The 18,341-nt window shown below is 37.2% G+C and overlaps 1 protein-coding gene across 1 annotated transcript; it reads right to left on the minus strand.

Moving 5' to 3' along the window:
• Positions 1–4,799: 4,799 nt before the first annotated feature.
• TWF1 (twinfilin actin binding protein 1) lies at positions 4,800–17,488 on the minus strand. Its single transcript, XM_023182826.2, has 9 exons — positions 17,339–17,488; positions 15,625–15,702; positions 13,418–13,596; positions 11,570–11,665; positions 10,496–10,600; positions 8,763–8,888; positions 8,356–8,506; positions 8,053–8,174; positions 4,800–6,837 (listed from the first exon to the last, which is right to left on the minus strand). The coding sequence occupies exons 1-9, from the start codon at positions 17,463–17,465 to the stop codon at positions 6,667–6,669; spliced, it is 1,155 nt and encodes a 384-aa protein (XP_023038594.1). The 5' UTR covers positions 17,466–17,488; the 3' UTR covers positions 4,800–6,666.
• Positions 17,489–18,341: the final 853 nt, after the last annotated feature.

An 18,341-nucleotide genomic window follows, 5' to 3' on the forward strand; every position in this document is an offset into this window, starting at 1 on the left:
GAATATGTTGGGGCTTTAAAGTTTAATGTCTTCCCCGCTGGGTTTCAGACTTGCCTCGAGCCTGTTGCCCCTTTCTTTAGCCAATTTCTCCGTTTTGGGACAAGAATGTTTTAATCAGTGCCTGTACCGCCAACTGTATCTTGGAAGTAAATAACTTATATTTTATTTCACAGGTTCATAGGTGGAAGGAGTTTACCTTAAGTCTCAAATGAGACTTTGGACTTTTGAGTGATGCTAGAATGAATTAAGACTTTGAGGGACTATTGGGAAGGGATGATGATATTTTGCAATGTGAGAAAGACATGAGTTTTGGGGGGCTGGGGGTAGAATGACATTGTTTAGGTGTTTGTCTCCTTCAAATCTCATGTTTAAATGTAATCCCCAGTGTTGGAGGTGGGAAGTGTTTGGGTCATGGGGGTGGATCCCTCATGAATGGCTTAGAGCCACTGGTGATGAGTGAGTTCTCAGTTCGTGCAAGACCTGGTGGCTTAAAAGAGTCTGCTCCCGCTTTGCTTTCCATTGTGATTGTAACCTTCCTGGGGCCTTCATCAGAAGCCAGGCAAATATTGGTGCTGTGCTAGTAAAGCCTGCAGAACCATAAACAAAAAAACCTTTTTTTTTTTTTTTTTTGAGACGGAGTCTCTCTCTGTCGCCCAGGCTGGAGCGCAGTGGCCGGATCTCAGCTCACTGCAAGCTCCGCCTCCCGGGTTTACGCCATTCTCCTGCCTCAGCCTCCCGAGTAGCTGGGACTACAGGCGCACGCCACCTCGCCCGGCTAGTTTTTTGTATTTTTTAGTAGAGACGGGGTTTCACCGTGTTAGCCAGGATGGTCTCGATCTGCTGACCTCATGATCCGCCCGTCTCGGCCTCCCAAAGTGCTGGGATTACAGGCTTGAGCCACTGCGCCCGGCTTAACCTTTTTTCTTTATAAATTACCCAGCCTCAGGTATTCCTTTATAGTGATGCAAAACGGGCTAACAATATATAAATTTGTAATTTTTAAGTTATATATTGTTTTTATTAAACACTTATGAGTACTGTTTGAAGTGCTTTATTTAATCCTTATTACAATCCTCTGAATTTGGTAATAATACTCACATTTTACAGATGAGGAAATTACCCAAGATTATATAGCTAATAAGTTGCATGGCAGAAATTAGCATCTGGCATCAGTTTGCAATCTTTACCACTAACACTATGTCTGTGCATCATATTAATCATAATCATTTTCTCTGTCATGTGTTGAAAGCTATTGTGCCAAACATTGTGCCAAGAGTTTTAGAAGCATGATCGGATTTGATAAATCTACAATGTAGGTTCTATTCTTTTACTTCTTGAGGAAATTTTGAGACCCCCAAAGATTAAATAACTTCTTTCCCTTGTTCATTGTATTAGACTGCAATTCTCCACTCATCTGTATATTTGATGCCTTTTGCAATATGGCTTTGTAATTTTTCCCATCAAGAAGTAAAGTCTATTTCCTTAATCATTAAATCTGGGCTGGCCCTTGTAACTTGCTTACAGAAAAGTGATGGTCAGTTCCAAGCCCAGGCCTCAAAAGCCCTAATGCACTACTTCTCTCATTTGGAACCCTGCCACTGACATGAGAATAAGCCAAGGCTAACAAGTTGCCGATGACAGACCATGCAAAACAGACAACGCATCTCAGATGAGGTCATCCTTAATCAGCCCGCCTGCCAGCTGATCACAAACATACATGAGACATGAGAGGTCAGCAAACTGTAGATTTGTGAGGAAGGATAGCTGTTGTTTTAAACTGCTGGGTTTTTGTTTGTTTTTTTTGTTTTTTTTTTTTTTTGGTATAGTCTCACTTGGTCACTCATGCTGGAGTGTAGCAGTCTGATCATGGTTTACTGCCACCTTGACCTCCCAGGCTCAAGTGATCCTCCTGCCTCAGCCCCTTGAGTAGCTTGGAGTACAGGTGCATGCCACCATGTCCAGCTAATTTTTGTTTTTAATTTTTTGTAGAGACAGGATCTCACTATGTTGCTGAGGCTGGTCTTGAACTCCTTGATTCAAGCAGTTCTCCTGCCTCAGCTTCTCAAAGTGGGAGATTACAGGTATAAGCTACCATGAAAATCACATTGAAAATCACAGTTTGTTATGCATTAGTATTACTAAATCATGATTTAGTCATGTAGCCAGTAAGTGGCAGTCAGAAACACACACACACACAAGGATATGGCCCAGCTTGTCTTATTATAAATGCCCCTTGGTAATTAGAAAACTAAGAAATACAATCTAACCCCCATTCATGGCTTGCCTCTTTCCCATTAACCATCCAGAGTTCACTAAGAAACTACAGCCTGACTGAATCCTAGCAAATGAGGTTGGTAGTGGAGCAGCACTGACAGTTGAGTAGAGGCTGGTCTCAGTCTTTTCGGAGCACAGAATCAGCTGAATGAAGATCCCTACTGGAAGGCACTTGATGCTCAGGAATGGGTCAGTACCGGCATTTTGTGTGGTGGAACCCATGGCTTTCACAGGGCAACAGATTTTGCCAGTGCTAGTGAGTTTTGCTGTGGACAGAAATAAAATGATGGAGGCTAGATCCTCTGGTGACCTACCACTGCTGGCATGTGCTCCTTTCACAGCTGTTCTTCAAGGAAAGGTAAATTCATTTATTCATTCAACAAATTTAAAAATGCCCACTATGTCATAGAAAATTCTAGGTGCTAAGGATGTAGCAGTGAATGAAACTAAGCTTCTTGCCCCATTGAACTGGTATTTTCGTGGAAGAGACAACATATGCACAGATATAGAATACCTAAGTGCCATGAGGAGGATTAAAGCAGGATTAAGGTGAGAGGAACAAGGAGTACAATCAGATTGGGAAATTAGGGGAGACTTCTCTAAGGAGATGACGCTGACCCTTGAGCAGAGACCTGTAAGTGAGGAAGGCATGTAGACACTGGGTTAGAGTGATCCAGTGTGGGGAACACATTCAGTGCTCTTGAGGCTGTGCTTGGTCTACTAGAGGAACAGAGAGCTGTCCATGAACTGAAGCAGACTGATCAAGGAAGGTAGAGAGCCACAGGCAAGTCATGTAGAAGCTACTGGGCAACAGTAAGACCTCAACTTTCTTCTATGAGATAGTGCCACTATCATAACTAGTACAGTGTAAAACTTCAGTTTGTTGGCTGAATTGGGGTGGGGGAGAGCTACAATTTATATGATTTAAGGTAAACTGTTCCCAGTCATGGCTAGCCATCATTTGTAGAACTATTTGATTCCTGGACCCACCTACTGGGTCAAAATCTAGCATGAAACCCAGAATTAGTATTTTATTTAAAAAAGAACATTCCAAGGCCGGGCGCGGTGGCTCACGCTTGTAATCCCAGCACTTTGGGAGGCCGAGGCGGGCGGATCACAAGGTCAGGAGATCGAGACCACAGTGAAACCCCGTCTCTGCTAAAAATACAAAAAATTAGCCGGGCGCGGTGGCGGGCGCCTGTAGTCCCAGCTACTTAGGAGGCTGAGGCAGGAGAATGGCATGAACCCGGAAGGCAGAGCTTGCAGTGAGCTGAGATCCGGCCACTGCACTCCAGCCTGGGCGACACAGCGAGACTCTGTCTCAAAAAAAAAAAAAAAAAAAGAACATTCCAGGCTGGGTGCAGTGGCTCATGCCTGTAATCCCCACACTTTGGGAGGCCGAGGTGGGTGGATCACGAGGTCAAGAGATCAAGACCATCCTGGCCAACACGGGGAAACCCCATCTCTACTAAAAATACAAAAATTAGCTGGGCGTGGTGGTACACACCTGTAGTCCCAGCTACTCAGGAGGCTGAGGCAGGAGAATTGCTTGAACCTGGGAGGGGGAGGTTGCAGTGAGCCAAGATCACGCCACTACACTCCAGCCTGGTGACAGAGCAAGACTCCATCTAAACAAAAATTCCATCCTTAAATGTATGACTGTATTTGCAAAGAAAATGTGAAAGGATATACACCAAACTATTTACAGTACGAACCTCAGGCATATTGTTTTAGTTCTGAGTAGAAATGCCTTAGCTTAAATATTTAAAAGTTTTAACAATGAGCCTTTTTGTTTTGTTTTTTGAGACAGAGTCTCGCTCTGTCCACCCAGGCTGGAGTGCAGTGGCGTGATCTCCGCTCACTGCAAGCTCCACCTCCCAGGTTCACACCACTCTCCTGCCCAGCGTGTAGCTGGGACTACAGGCGCCCGCCACCACGCCCGGCTAATTTTTTTGTATTTTTAGTAGAGACAGGGTTTTACTGTGTCAGCCAGGATGGTCTCGATCTCCTGACCTCGTGATCCGCCCGCCTCGGCCTCTCAAAGTGTTGGTATTACAGGTGTGAGCCACCACGCCCGGCCCAACAATGAGCCTTTCTAAAGCTATTTCAGCATCTTTTGTAAAACTGCTACCAAAGACATCCATTTTGTCACATCTCTAATAAAAAGGATTTGAAACCAAATTGCACACAGGAGTGCATTCAACATTTTTCAGATGAATGAATACAGTGGGAAGTCTGAAGAGTTTGGTGTCAAGTAAATTGGTACTGCGGTGCTTCTATCACAGAAAATGAGTAACTCATGGCATTTTTACTATTGCTACAATAGTGGCAAATTTTAATCTAAGCACTCTGTAGTCACAATTATCCTTGCCTAGGTTTAAAGCTACTTAAAATCCTTTTTGGACTTAGGCAGACTAACAAATAAATGAATGGGATTTCTAACCTAACACCAGGTACTGAGTTATGCAAAATTACACAAACATTACAAAAAACTACAGTAGAAAAACCAACAGAACATACACAACTTAAAGAGAAAAAATTTTTATTGTGATATAAAATGCACTTATAAAATGTCCACCAGAAGGCATGTAATTCTTCACTGCTATATAAACTTATTGGGAATATGTTATTCACCATCTAGATATGATAATGCCAACTAAAACATACTGTAAACGATGAGTTATACTCTAAAACAAATGCATCACTGATTTTCAGCAATCATTGGTTTAATAATAATTAGTTTAAGACTATAATCATATCTATATTCTGGAATGTCCATTTGTTTTAATGTAGTGTAGTGGAATTTAGAGTATAATTGCACATAGATGGTACAGAAAAACATTCACTTCTAAATTATTTTATACCTTCATGACAGGTAGTCTTCCTGACTGAAAATAACAGCTTCAGCTATGGTCTGCAACACAGCTCCAGGATGCTTAATGCAATAATTTGGGTGTATGTGTGTCTGTCTACATGTACACCCATGGAACAACTTATATCTTTAGTAAACAAGTGCAACATTGTCAGTTATTTTGCATGTTTAAATATTATAGTCTGATTATTTGTAAACAAACAAAACCCCACACAAATACTCTAAATTCTATTTAAAAAATCTGTCAACCCATAATTATTCTAATATGCTTTACTTACTCGAACACAAATTTCTGAAAGGTGCATATATTACCTTAGATAATAAGGTTTAGAAATGAGTGCTTCACACTATGAAATGTGCATTTCCGATCACTGATTTATGCAGCATAAAGTTTAGATCAAGAAAATACAAATCCTGGATCCCCACATTTCATTTAGAAAATGCCTCAAAGTTATGGCTCTTGCAGCAGGTTTAACAGATTAAACATGAAGTGTTCTAGCTCCCTCTATTTCAAGTATCAAAGAAATATGAGGCTCAAAATCTCTCTAGGTTGTAACTGATAATGCAAAGCATTAGAAAACAGTTAAATGTTTTGAAATACAGTATTAACTGAGATTATTAAGGTGTTTATCTGTGTTAGCCTGTTAAGTACCAGGACTTTAAAGTCATTTTAAATCTGAGTATTTGCTCAGAAGTGATAAAGAACACAATTTGCCTATAAATGTATGGTTTTGGAGAAAAAAGTCAATCCTGATTTTTAAAACTCAACATTTTTTGTTTCCTTTTGATATTAATTTAAATTTCAATCTGAACATAATATATTTTTGGCCTCACAGAGCATTAGAAAGATAATTTACTAAGGCTGTTTAAAGTCTTTCAATGTCATCAGAAATCCTGCAGTATAGAAAATATCTCGTACCCTTAAAGTTTCAGAGTGAGCTGATCTGCAATTTTAATGCTATTTTAAAAAAGTCAAATATAAAAGACTGCTGCAATGTAAAGCACTATTTCTAAAAATTGCAGACATGATCCTACAGTCTGACAGAGCTAGCACAGCTACTCGGAGTGAGCAACTTCCGGCCTTTTCCGAGACACACTAAGTTTCCAGCTTAGAAAATACTCTAGCCTGGTCCTTAACATATTCATTAAGTAATATGCATACTTTAAGGTCTTTCTGTCCCACAAGAAAGTAGGAAGTTTACCCTTTGAGACATCAGACTTTCTAGAACTGGCCCAACTGTATAAAATTTTAGGAAGTATTTGAAGTGTGGAATCAACACTATGAAAACAGTGTGACAAAATTAAACACTATGTTGAACCCTTTTCTAGCTTTAACTCAAAAATAGAAATCATGAGTTTTCTATAACATTAATTTTAAAAACACACAGAAGTGAAAAGTGCTATTTTCCAAAAAGTACAATTTTTTTTCCCACTTTATATCAACATGGAATGATTTCAGTTCTCTGTACTAAAAGCTGGACTTTTAAAAAACTAGTATTGCAATGTTTAATGTGATGACTTTAATCAGTAGTAGCTTCAGTTTCCGCTGGGCCCCTAATTAGTCTTCGAATTCCTCTTTTTCCTGCAGGACCTTTTGGTTTTGCAAAACTTTGCTTGTGTGCATGCTGCTTGGGATGTACTTCTTCATAAAGGAAGTCTGCAGTCAACTCATCCCCATTGTCTATCTCAATCTGAAAAAGATAAAATTAGAAGCACAACATTCAAAACCTAATACAAGCAACAAGCTGGTTTTCAGGTATATGAATGCTCACAAATAATACCCATTCCAGTAAGGCAGAATCAAGGACCATATGTAAACAGTTTCACTTTCTTCTTTTGGGGGAAGGGGCTAAATTGCTTGAATATATAATCAGCTACATTCACTTCCTTCTTGGTTCTTTCTTACTGCTCCAGTTTAAATAATATTTAAAAGTAGAAGCCACCACTATATTCTCAAGTTGCTGTGATACACTATTTATTCAAGGAACATTTACTCATGGCCCTTTCATCACTTGGGTCACTTGAAAGCCCTCTACAAGAGAGGTAAACAAACCATGGCCCGAAGGCCAAATCTTGCCCAAGGTAAGATTGTTTTACATTTTTTAAGGGTTGTTAAACAACAATATGTGACAGAGATTATATGTGGCCTGGCAAAGCCTTTACTTACTATTTGGTCCTTTGTAGAAAAAGTCAGCTGATCCCTGCTATAGAAGGTGCTACCCATGATAAAGTGATTGATTCTTAGGAGCTTAAAAAGCATGAAGGGTTCAGAACCTAAAAACACTGGTAGTTTTTAAGGACCTGTATTTGTATGAGTTTAAGGGCTCAAGAATATATATCTTTCCCCATGCCCTATCTGTACTTAAGAAAATTAAATTTAGAAAACTGGTAGCTTAGTTTCCAAAATTCAAATGTTTATGCTTATTCCTTACTTCCCCCAAACTGGAAAGACTCCCAACCATCCCATAATTTACAGTCATAATGGAGACTGTAATTCCTTCTTAATATGGAGTCCAGAAATAATCACAAGTATGTAGCTCTGGCAGCACTGTCCAATAGGACTTTTTGCACCGACGGAAATGTCCTATACATTCTGCACTAACCAATACAGTAGCCAGTAACCACATTTAGCTAATGAGCATTTGACATGAGGCTAGTGGAGTTAAGAAACAGAACTTTAAATCTTATTTAAAGTTAAATAGCCACATGTGGCTTACTAGAAAGTACAGATAGATATAGAGATGGGGATCATGATAGGTAGTCCCCAAGCACTTAGAGGAGATCCTAAGGATTTAGGATGATAACAAGAAAAATAAATATTTTCATTTATAAATCACAATACATCATAAACTACATAGAAATGAAAAGAAAAATTTAGCAAAAACTGAAGACTTTAAAACGGCTACCTTTCGAATTACATCCATTTGTAGTTGTCTTTCTACAATTTCTAGCAGAGGGCTCTTGCAGCTAGAATACAGCATCCGCTCTCTTATACTGCATGTGTATCCAGGCATTGAATAAATAAAAACTGTAAGTTCAAATAATAACAAATATAATTAGCATACCAATACATAAACTTCATAAAACTACATACATAAACTTCATAAAACTACAGCTAAGCCCTCTGGGCAAGAAATAAGTAAGCATATAGGGCTGATATACTAATAAACAAACTGAAAGTAACATGTTAAAAACAATGTATCATATACCTATGGACTCTAAATAGTCTCCTTCATGGGAATGTTTATACAGAAAGAAATGGTAACGAGCTGAATCCTTGGGAATCCTCTTTGGCAAATCTTTTAGTTCTGTATTTGTTGTGTTGGCCAAAATTATAATTTCATTTTTTATATCTATTTCCTGCCAATAAGAAACAAAATACATTCATTAAAACCAGATATAAGGAAATTAAGTTAAAACAGGTAATGAAAAGACTAAGAGATAAAGGAGGAACTTAGTTCTGCACTGTTTGACTTTTTCACAACGAACATTTGCAAAATGAATTTTAGAAATCAGAAAGCATATTTAAAATTTAAAATACATTAAAAATAAACCCTATATGAGCCATAAACTACCAAAAAGAGCAGCCACTTAATAATCATTATACATCTCTTACCAACTGCACATAGTTGAGCTGTCTGTTATTCAATTTTTCCAAAGCCTGAAAGGCTTCTCGAGAAATGGGAAATGCTACTCCTTGTAGTGTTTGATGCTTAGTGTCCACACCCACGTCAGTCTGTACCTAAGTATGACAGATTTCATTTACAAGTTTAGCAGTTAGCAGTATCCTATGGCAAAAATAAGAAAACCCAACCTCTATAAAATAGTATCATTCAACCCTAGCCCAGCCTATAATTAAAATTATTTTTCACATTTGTTCACGGTCCTCCTAGCATTTTGTCAACATGCACAGTGCATGACACATCTTTATGACAATGTTGGAAGTGAACATTTCCATGAGTGTACAAAGTTAGTGGGGTTTGGGGGGGGTTTGTTTGTTTTTATGTTTGGTTTGGCACAATTTCAATGAGCTACACAAGCTCTTTAGAGTGTCATCAGATTACACCATTAGTTATAAAATTTTACTTGATAGAATTTATAAACAACAATCTACATACAGTATGTATAGAACTTTATTCTGTTGGACAGAAAATGCAACACAAACACCATGCACTGAATTGAAAGGAAGTATAAACAGTGTACAAAGACATAACACAGCTCAACAAGTTATACTACTGCAGAAGTTCCAGACTTAAGAGATTTCTTTACTAAAAACATGGTGTGCATGTACTGGAAGAGGAGAAAGATAAGAAAGCATTCAATGCACATGTTTAAGATTTTTATACTTGATAAATGATAGCTAGCAGAGCGTCTCATTTGCAGTGTTGCAACAGAAAGTCCAATAGAAATTTTACTTTTAAAAAAATGAATGGAGATTCTACAGCATAAATGGTATTAGTTAATGAAAACATCATAGAACATATGCGAATGCATACCCCAATATGATCCTCTGGGCTCTGAGTGCAAGGAATAAAACAAACTATCAAACTTGTAAAAAAAAAAAAAAAAAAACATATAAAAAGCCCTACTCAAATAACATGAATTAAAATCATATGACAGATCCTTGCTACCAGTTTAATATTAAATGATATTCAACCATTCTCCAGACTGATTCCTATTAGTCTGTGACTCAGGCTAATGAATAGTGGTTTCAGCCACTTGTTCTTTTCTGTAAAGTCCCAGTAGAAATACAGTAGTTATTCCAGTATATTAGAATGGCTGTAGAAACACATTAAAAATAATGATAAACTACAAAATAATATGGCTGAAATTTATTGACTCAAATATGCTCAACAGGTACTCAAATAATAATCTTCCATATATATCTCTATTCAAGTAGAGTTCACAGAAGTTAATTTGTAGACTCTCCAGAAAGCCAACAAAACAATAATCTGCTTCAGGCAACCTTATTAGATATATTCTTTGCACCAAATGGGTAACATACACTTTTTCTCTATATAATATTCAAAGTACAAAGTTTGTAACAGTTGTACTTCAACAGGAAGATTTACTATTCTGACAGGAAGATTACAGGAAAAGCTATTTATAAAATGCATATAAAGTTTAATATTCTAAGCTACTTATAAAATGCATATAAAGTTTAATATTCATTTTTAACTTTTCTTTTCTGAAAAGACATTAAGCACATAGACTTATCTCTAAACTAAATGGAATAAACCTAAGCTACCTAACTTCTTTAATCTCTAGTTACCTCCCACATCTACTAATTAAAAATACGGTATTTTCAAACACTTAAAATCGTGCAGAGGCTTTGAAGTTGTAACTTACCTCACTGATTTTAATCTGTCGTAATTCTTCCTCAGCTGCAGTCAGTGGGGCAGGGGAAGATTGTGACAGCAAGTATTTTTTATATCCATGTAATGATACATCTTCCTGTAAGTACAGAATAGACTATAATCAGTAATTCTCTAGAATTAAAACGACAGTGAGGTTACTTTAGGAAAAGCAAAATCATTAACAGAAAAGATTTTAAATTAAAATAAATAGCATTATGAATTTTAATATATTTTTACTTTAATCCTCAATTTTAAGTTTCAGAACTTTTTAACGGGAGTACCTGCTGTTCATTTTATATGACGTTTCATAATTACTAAATATTTTGTATGAGTTTCATACTAGCAAAGTGAAATACTGAACCTGGTCATCCTTTAAGTCTATAGGACAACTGTAATTAACCTTCTGGGGAAAACTGCCCAATGATTATCCAATAATCAACATATTCAGATTCTGAATACTATATATTCAGAATATATGAATAACTGAATACTATATATTCAGTTATAATGATTTATATAATTTCTTTGTAATTATTCATGGAGAACTATTATAGTTTTCATGTCAAAAGAAAAAAATACTACAAAGAGGTCTACCTATCATCAACATTTTGTGGTTTAGAAGACTGAGACTCATGAAATTAAGAAACCGGCCGACTTCACAATTAATGGTGAAGCAGCAATATATTCCCATCTAGTCTTGTGCTCTTTCCACTAGATTATATGACTTTCTGAATCAGAAAAGCTCTAAACAAACAAAAAAGTTCAAAAATATATTTCAGTGTTTCAATTTGTGTATATATGTGTAAATACATATATTTACCATGTACTTTAGAAGAATCAGTATGTTTCAATACCACTTATTGTCAATGTCAAACAGATACAAATGAATAAACTCAAAGTTACATATTCATTACAGGTAACTTTTATATCATATGAAATACAGTATTTCTCTTATTCTCATGTTTTCAGATTATCCATCTGAATTCATACCAATTATCCATTACCTAGGAGTTCTTCTTTAATCATTTTAATTGCAACATATAGAATCCACATAAAAATATAATACCTTTACTGTTCCAAATACTTCATCTTTAATGTGGCCACCTCCAAATTCCTTCTTCAGAGTTGCTCTTGTTGCTGCATATAACATTTTTTGACGAACCTATTCAGTTGTGAAAGTTTACTTAGAAGTTAATAAATGAAAACATAACATTACAAAAGAAAGCACATTTTGAATGTATTAATATCCTGAATCATATTAAAAATAAAACTGAGCTGAAGTCCACCCACTATAATATGCTAAAATACGTGTGTACAACTAACCATCATTAACATGGGCATCTAAACTATCAATGGCTATTAAGATAGACTTCAATTTACAATGTCACTTTTTTTGTTTTTTGAGATGCACATTTGCTCGTGTTGCCCAGGCTGGAGTGTAATGGCACGATCTCAGCTCACTGCAACCTCCGCCTCCCAGGTTCAAGTGATTGTCCTGCCTCAGCCTCCCGAGTAGCTGGGATTACAGGTGTGCACCACCACACCCAGCTAATTTTTTGTATTTTTAGTATAGACGGGGTCTCACCATGTTGGTCAGGCTGGTCTCAAACTCCTGACCTCTGGTGATCCACCCGCCTCAGCTTCCCAAAGTTTAGGGATTACAGGCATGAGCCACCGTGCCTGGCCACATTTTAAAGTTGAAAAAAATATAAATTGTTTAAATTCTTCATTTTGAAAACTCATGAGTTCAAGAATAAAAAAATTAAAATATGAGGAAAACTGAAATGAAGTAACTTTGATAGTGACATTCTTCTCAAAGCTGTATCAAATATTAAGAATTAAGTTGTTAAGAATCAAAATTCATGGCTTACTGATGGCACATACCATTCTAGGAGGGACACAAAGATGGAAAAAAAATTAAAGAGTCAACTAGTATCTATGGAAAGCTACCAAAGATAACTACCAATTAACAAATAATTTCATAATCCTACATGGTCAAATCCAGTATTTCTTTCGCATAGAACATGGGGAATTAAAGAGGAATGGGATGATCTTTTGAGAACAATATCTAGATAACTTTAAAAATAATTATTTTTTAATAAGAAAAATTCAAATTAATTTTTTAAATATTGGGCCATGTTCATATATTAATTCTGTCTATTGTTCTATTTAGTGAATCTACTACCAGCTTTCCTAAAATACTTGTTTGTATGCAGGCCCATCACTTGAATGGCAGTGATTAATAAGTGCATAATACTAACAAACCTTAATACTATGTTCAGTTAGTTCTCAGATTTATTACAATTATTACTCTCAGGGTCAGGTAGTTTCCTTCATTTTTCAGAGGCCCATGATGTCATTTTAAAATTACCACAAATTAGGTTGGACACAGTGGCTCATGCCTGTAATCCCAGCACTTTGGGAGGCCGAGGTGGGTGGATCACTTAAGGCCATGATTTTAAGACCAGCCTGGGTAACACAGTGCAACCCCATCTCTACTAAAAATATAAAAATTAGCTGGGTATGGTGTGACACATGCCTGTAATCCCAGCTACTCAAGAGGCTGAGGTGGGAAAATCACTTGAGCCTGGGAGGCAGAGGTCGCAGTGAGCCAAGATTGCACCACTGCACTCTGGTCTGGACGACAAAGTGACATTCTGCTTTAAAAAAAAAAATTGCCATTGCCACAAATTTTTAAATCTTAAATCAATAATAATTATTTTGATTTCGATGGCAAAACTCCCAAATCTGAGCACATTATTCCTGATTCTATATTATAAATCCTAAGATTTTCCTCATGATCATTCCCTTCTATGGGAAATAATTATTGCTTTTTAACCTTTATTTGATCTAGAAATTTCAAAAACATCTTTCTAGCATTTAATGTTAAACAAACTATAAAAAGGTTACTTACATGAGAATGATCTGGAGACCATGCAATGAATATCCATTCATATCCCTGGGCATTCTGAGAATCTAACCTGAATAATATATAGCACGGTTGTTTGTCCTCCAACAGGGGTAAAACAAAGGAATCATAATCCTTATCCCAGGAATCTGAAGGCTGACTATATGATCCAATCACAAGTTGCTCTATGAAAGATTATTTTTAGAAAGATAGGTAAATGGTTTGAAATACCAAGTGGTAGTGTGATGAAGACTAGAAAAATAAATATATAGTCATTTCCCAGTTACTAGTATTCACATCAAAAAGTTGAAAAGAAAAATGTGGCAACATAGAAAGTAATTATGATACAGAGTATTATAAAAACTGGTAACTTTTTATGAAATTTTTAAAATATACACAGCCTAAGAAAGAAACATATAAAAATGATCATAACAGTTGAATTGAATGGTCAAATAATGGGTGGTTACATTTCTACTTTCCAAAATGTCTGTGCTTAAGTTATCAACAAAATACATTAAACTACCATTCAAAAGTATAATTTCTGACATTAACATTGAATTGTACAGTAAGAAATATTAAATAAAACCAGGTTTAACTCCTATTTATTTGGCCATAATGCTACAGATTTAAATAAACACTTGCCTAGATGCATACACTGGTATGGCCACTTTGAAATGCTATTCGGCAGAATCAAGTGAAGTTGTGAATCTACTATGCATACAGAAACTCTTATAAATACAAAGGTGTTCACTGCAGCACTATACAGTAACAACGAAGACTGGAAATAGCCTCAATGTTCATCAGTAAGAGAATGGAAAAATAATGTGTGGCATAGTCATATAACATTCTGTTCAGATTTAAAATCAATTATTGAGCTATCAAAACTAATTGCAAATGTAACATTTTCAGAAAAAGGAAAGATACAGATTAAGATGGTATCATGCAGTTTACGTGAACTCAAAGAGCACTATATGCTGTTTAGGGATATACGTAAAAAGAGACTGCACAAATATCAGAACTCCTAACTGCAGGTGCCCCAGGGGAATGAGGTCAGAAGCAAAACTGTTTAAAGGGGATGCTCTTATACCACAAAAACACTGAATTTTCTAAAATGCTTGAAGTAAATATGATAAAATGTTAGCAGTTATTAATAAAGGGGAGATATAGGTATTTATGATACAATTTTAGTCTTTGGAATTTTCCTTATCTAAAACTTTTCACAAAACAAAAAAGTAAAACCAGAAAATAATAATTTAGGAAGTAGTGCCATTTTCCTTCTGTAGAGATGCTAGTTAGATTAACTTTTCCATTTTAGATCCTTAACTAGTCACTTAGGAAGTGATGGTATTAAAAATTTTAGCTCAGTATTTTTAAAATATGTTGTTTTACAATATACATATATTCCTATTGAATGTTATATGTAAACAAATGCATATTTTACAAACTATTCTGGTACTTTTAATATATAAGCCGAAAACAGAAAACAAATTAAATTTACTTCCAGTTTGTGAAAGAACAAGTTACTTTTCCAAAGCAAAATATTTTCAGATATTTAAGAGATTAGGCCGCTGGAATATTTTAACACATTCATTTGTGACTGAGTAGCTATAATAGTAGTAATTGTCCAAACTCAAATCTGCCTGATTTAAAAGATTCTCCCACTCAACCAGATTCCCTGTTTACAGAATTATTTTTAAAGAATCAATTTGTAGTTTGTTATATTCTCAGAACTTTCCCAAAACAAGAAAGGGTAATAATCATTTCTGTAGCAAAGGCTGCAATCAAATGGAGTAAATGGGAGTTTGAAATCCTTTGTTTGTATTTAAAAACAAACTTTATTGAATAATTCACAAGTAACTTTTTTTTTTTTTTTTTTTGATAATCACCTGTTTAGTGATTTCCATTCCAGAGATGGAAGCACTGACATTAGAAATGGACTGTGGTGCAGAAACTAAGACACAAAAAGTAAAAGAGGAAGAAGTCACATCAAAAAACATCTTTCTGTTTCCCTGATAGTCACATAATTCAGAATGAAATCAGGGGCCCACAGGGACCTGCACAAAATATGAGGAATCCAAGTTACCGTAAGGGAAGATTTGAACTTACTTCACATTAATTAATAGTTCAAATCACTGACAACACACACTAAGTTTAAAAATACAACAGCCACCACTAATCCAGGAACAAAAAATATTTTAAAATATTTCACTAACCATTTTCAATAGATATTTTCAGAAGTCTGTACTTTCCATTTCTGGCTCTGGCAAAGATCTCTTTAACATCTTCACTCGCTGTGGAAAAAGATAAAGAAAGTAAACTTTTTATACTTATATATACTTTCCTATCTATATTGAAAAAATTAATTAGAACACAGAGAAAATCTGGAGCATGTAGCATCCTTATTATCAGTATTATAAAACTTTACCGCATAAAATAATGAAGACTGTATACAATTAAGAAATATAAATATTAGCATTTTAAAAGTATGTTAATAATTCTAATCTGTTTTAGCTACATAATTCTGTGTAGAAATAACACTGGGGTGAATATACTGAAGTTACTCAAACCCAATAATGAGCAAATTACAATTTTGAAAAACTTTTATTGCTGTTCTGAAAAATATTGAAAACCTGCTTTCATTCTAATTCAGTTTCAAGCTTATGACACTCCTTCATCAATTCACTTTCTGTATTTTCCCGTTAAAAACAACAGTAAATATCAAATACCCTAACTTGATTAAAGAAAAAGACAGTAAAATACATTCAATCTTAATTCTGGTTATATTTTTCTAACTTGCATTTCTCAAAAGCTAGATTAAAATCATTGAATAAATATGTATTTAATAACTAACGCTTGTGTTCCTATTAAAGCTTCGATTTCGTTCTAATTTCGTTCCTTTGTTGTCTATTAGCAGCAAGAACCACTATGTAAGTAGGTAGTGCTTGCTATAAGGCTCAAGCATGAGAGTCAATAACGACATATTTATATATCGAAATTAATACGGATAAATAAAACAACGCTTTTAGATTTGAGACTATTTTGCTGCTGCGTGCATGCAGGGGGTATGTGGCGTGGTGTCAAAAATCTTTAAGAATAAAACATACAATTAAGTGTTCATCTGGGAGAAATACTCGCTATTAACAGTAAAAGCTTGAGTTTATATCACAACTCGTTAAGTGATCGCGAGTAACCCGGGGATATATTATTTGACTCTTGATGAGGTGAGCACCTCCAGGCTGCCCAATTTCAAACCAGGAAATAATGGAGGTCAAATATAACTGCACATTGAACTGTCTGCACGCATTACATGCAACCATACAGATCAGTTTCCCTTGGGGAGTACCTAGGAGAAAAATCAAAACACAAACACGCTACACTCGAGATTTCTCAGAACAACTCTCACTTTCCTATTTGGGGAGAAAGTGCGGGAGAGTTTTGGGAAGCACCCCTACTGATGTGAGAAAGATTCTGGCATGTTTCTTTTCGTAATCAAAGTCCTGTAATATTCTCCTTTGGACCATGAAAAGGAAAATTCGCCTGGCTCTCGACAGCGTAGGGAAGCCCCAGTCGCCTCCACTGTCCCAGCTCTTCCCTACCTGACCAAAAGGGGGAAAGTTGGGCTAATGTCGGGGACGGTGGAAGGCACGCCCCCTTCAACCAGGCCGCCTGGAAAGCCAATTTCCTTCGCTCCCCGGAATTTCGAGTCCATCTGCAACGTGGCGGCAGCAGGAACCGGGCTGGAGGAGGACGCAGGCCGGGAGCGCCTGGGAAGCAGGAGCGCGGAGAGGCGCCGAGGCCCGGCTCGCCCCGCGAGACCGACTTCCGGAGGTCCAGGCCAGACTCCAGCCCTGCCCGTCCTGCAGCCTTCCGGGCTCTCCTGAGCCTCCCGGGAGCCCCTTCCCTGCGGGTCGCGCCGGGCTCTGTTACCTTGGATGCCGGTCTGGTGGGACATGGCGGCGGCCGCTAGTTCCCGGCTCCGGCGCTGAATGCGGCGAGCGGCCCCGGCCGGCGGCCCCAGGAAGTGGCTGCTCCTCCGCCGGTCCCGGCGCGTCATCCGCCCGCGACCCGGGGCCGCCCCGCCCCGTGAGATTGACTGAGTGCCCGAGTGCCCCCACCGCCCCACCGCCCTTCCTGGCCTTCGGGCTGCGGTACAACCCCAGGCCTTGCGACCCCAGCTCTCTGCTTGGGGGTCCTGCTTCTGCTCATGCCGCCGCCTCTCCCGCTTCTACCTGGGGGGAAACGCCGCAGAATCTAGACAGCTCCGTGCTCAGACGTCTGCCCTCTGACTATCCCTCCGACGCCGCCATTCGCTGCCTCAGCAAAGGGATGTTTAAAAACGGAAATGATCATTTTACCAAATAGGCATTTTTAGCTTGAAAAAGATGTGCACATTATCTTTCTTGGTTTACTCTTCCTATAATCGATACCGTTTAGTGTAGAAGAGCCTTCTCCTTGCTCCACTGTTTTGAAAGAATATATTATAGACTGCCTTTCATCAAATTTTTCCAACATTTTAAATTGAGTTAATCTCAGACTATTAACTTTTCTTTTCAGTTGGACACATTTAGAGACTCACTGCATCTTTCTCTTCACTCCAAAAAGAGCCAGCCACTAAGAGATTAGCTGATTTGAGTATCCCTCTGTGGTCGATTACACCATTGCAAATCCTGCTCTGCTTTAGGTTGGCAGTTTATTATTTAATCCAATAATTATTCAAAATTCACTTGGACAGATTTGTAAGGTAACAGCAGATATTACTTTAAAATCTTTTCCATTCCTGCTTTTACAAACATATAGTTCCTTCCTGAAAGGTAATGTTAGTTTTTGGGGGAGTTTGGGTTTTTTTGGTACTGCTTCTCTACTGCTACTAGGTGAGAAGCTAGTGTCTTGTTTTTCTAAGACCAGCCGAGCGGGCGCAAAAGAACCAGCG

The sequence above is a fragment of the Piliocolobus tephrosceles genome, chromosome 10 (assembly GCF_002776525.5).
Source record: "Piliocolobus tephrosceles isolate RC106 chromosome 10, ASM277652v3, whole genome shotgun sequence".
NCBI lineage: Eukaryota > Metazoa > Chordata > Mammalia > Primates > Cercopithecidae > Piliocolobus > Piliocolobus tephrosceles.

Coding starts and splice junctions, on each gene's coding strand:
- TWF1 (XM_023182826.2), bottom strand. CDS start 17,465: ATGACGCGCCGGGACCGGCGGAGGAGCAGCCACTTCCTGGGGCCGCCG. Junction 8,507..8,762: donor AGCTCAACTATGTGCAGTTG/GTAAGAGATGTA, acceptor TCTTATTGGCAG/GAAATAGATATAAAAAATGA. Junction 8,175..8,355: donor AGACTATTTAGAGTCCATAG/GTATATGATACA, acceptor TTGAACTTACAG/TTTTTATTTATTCAATGCCT.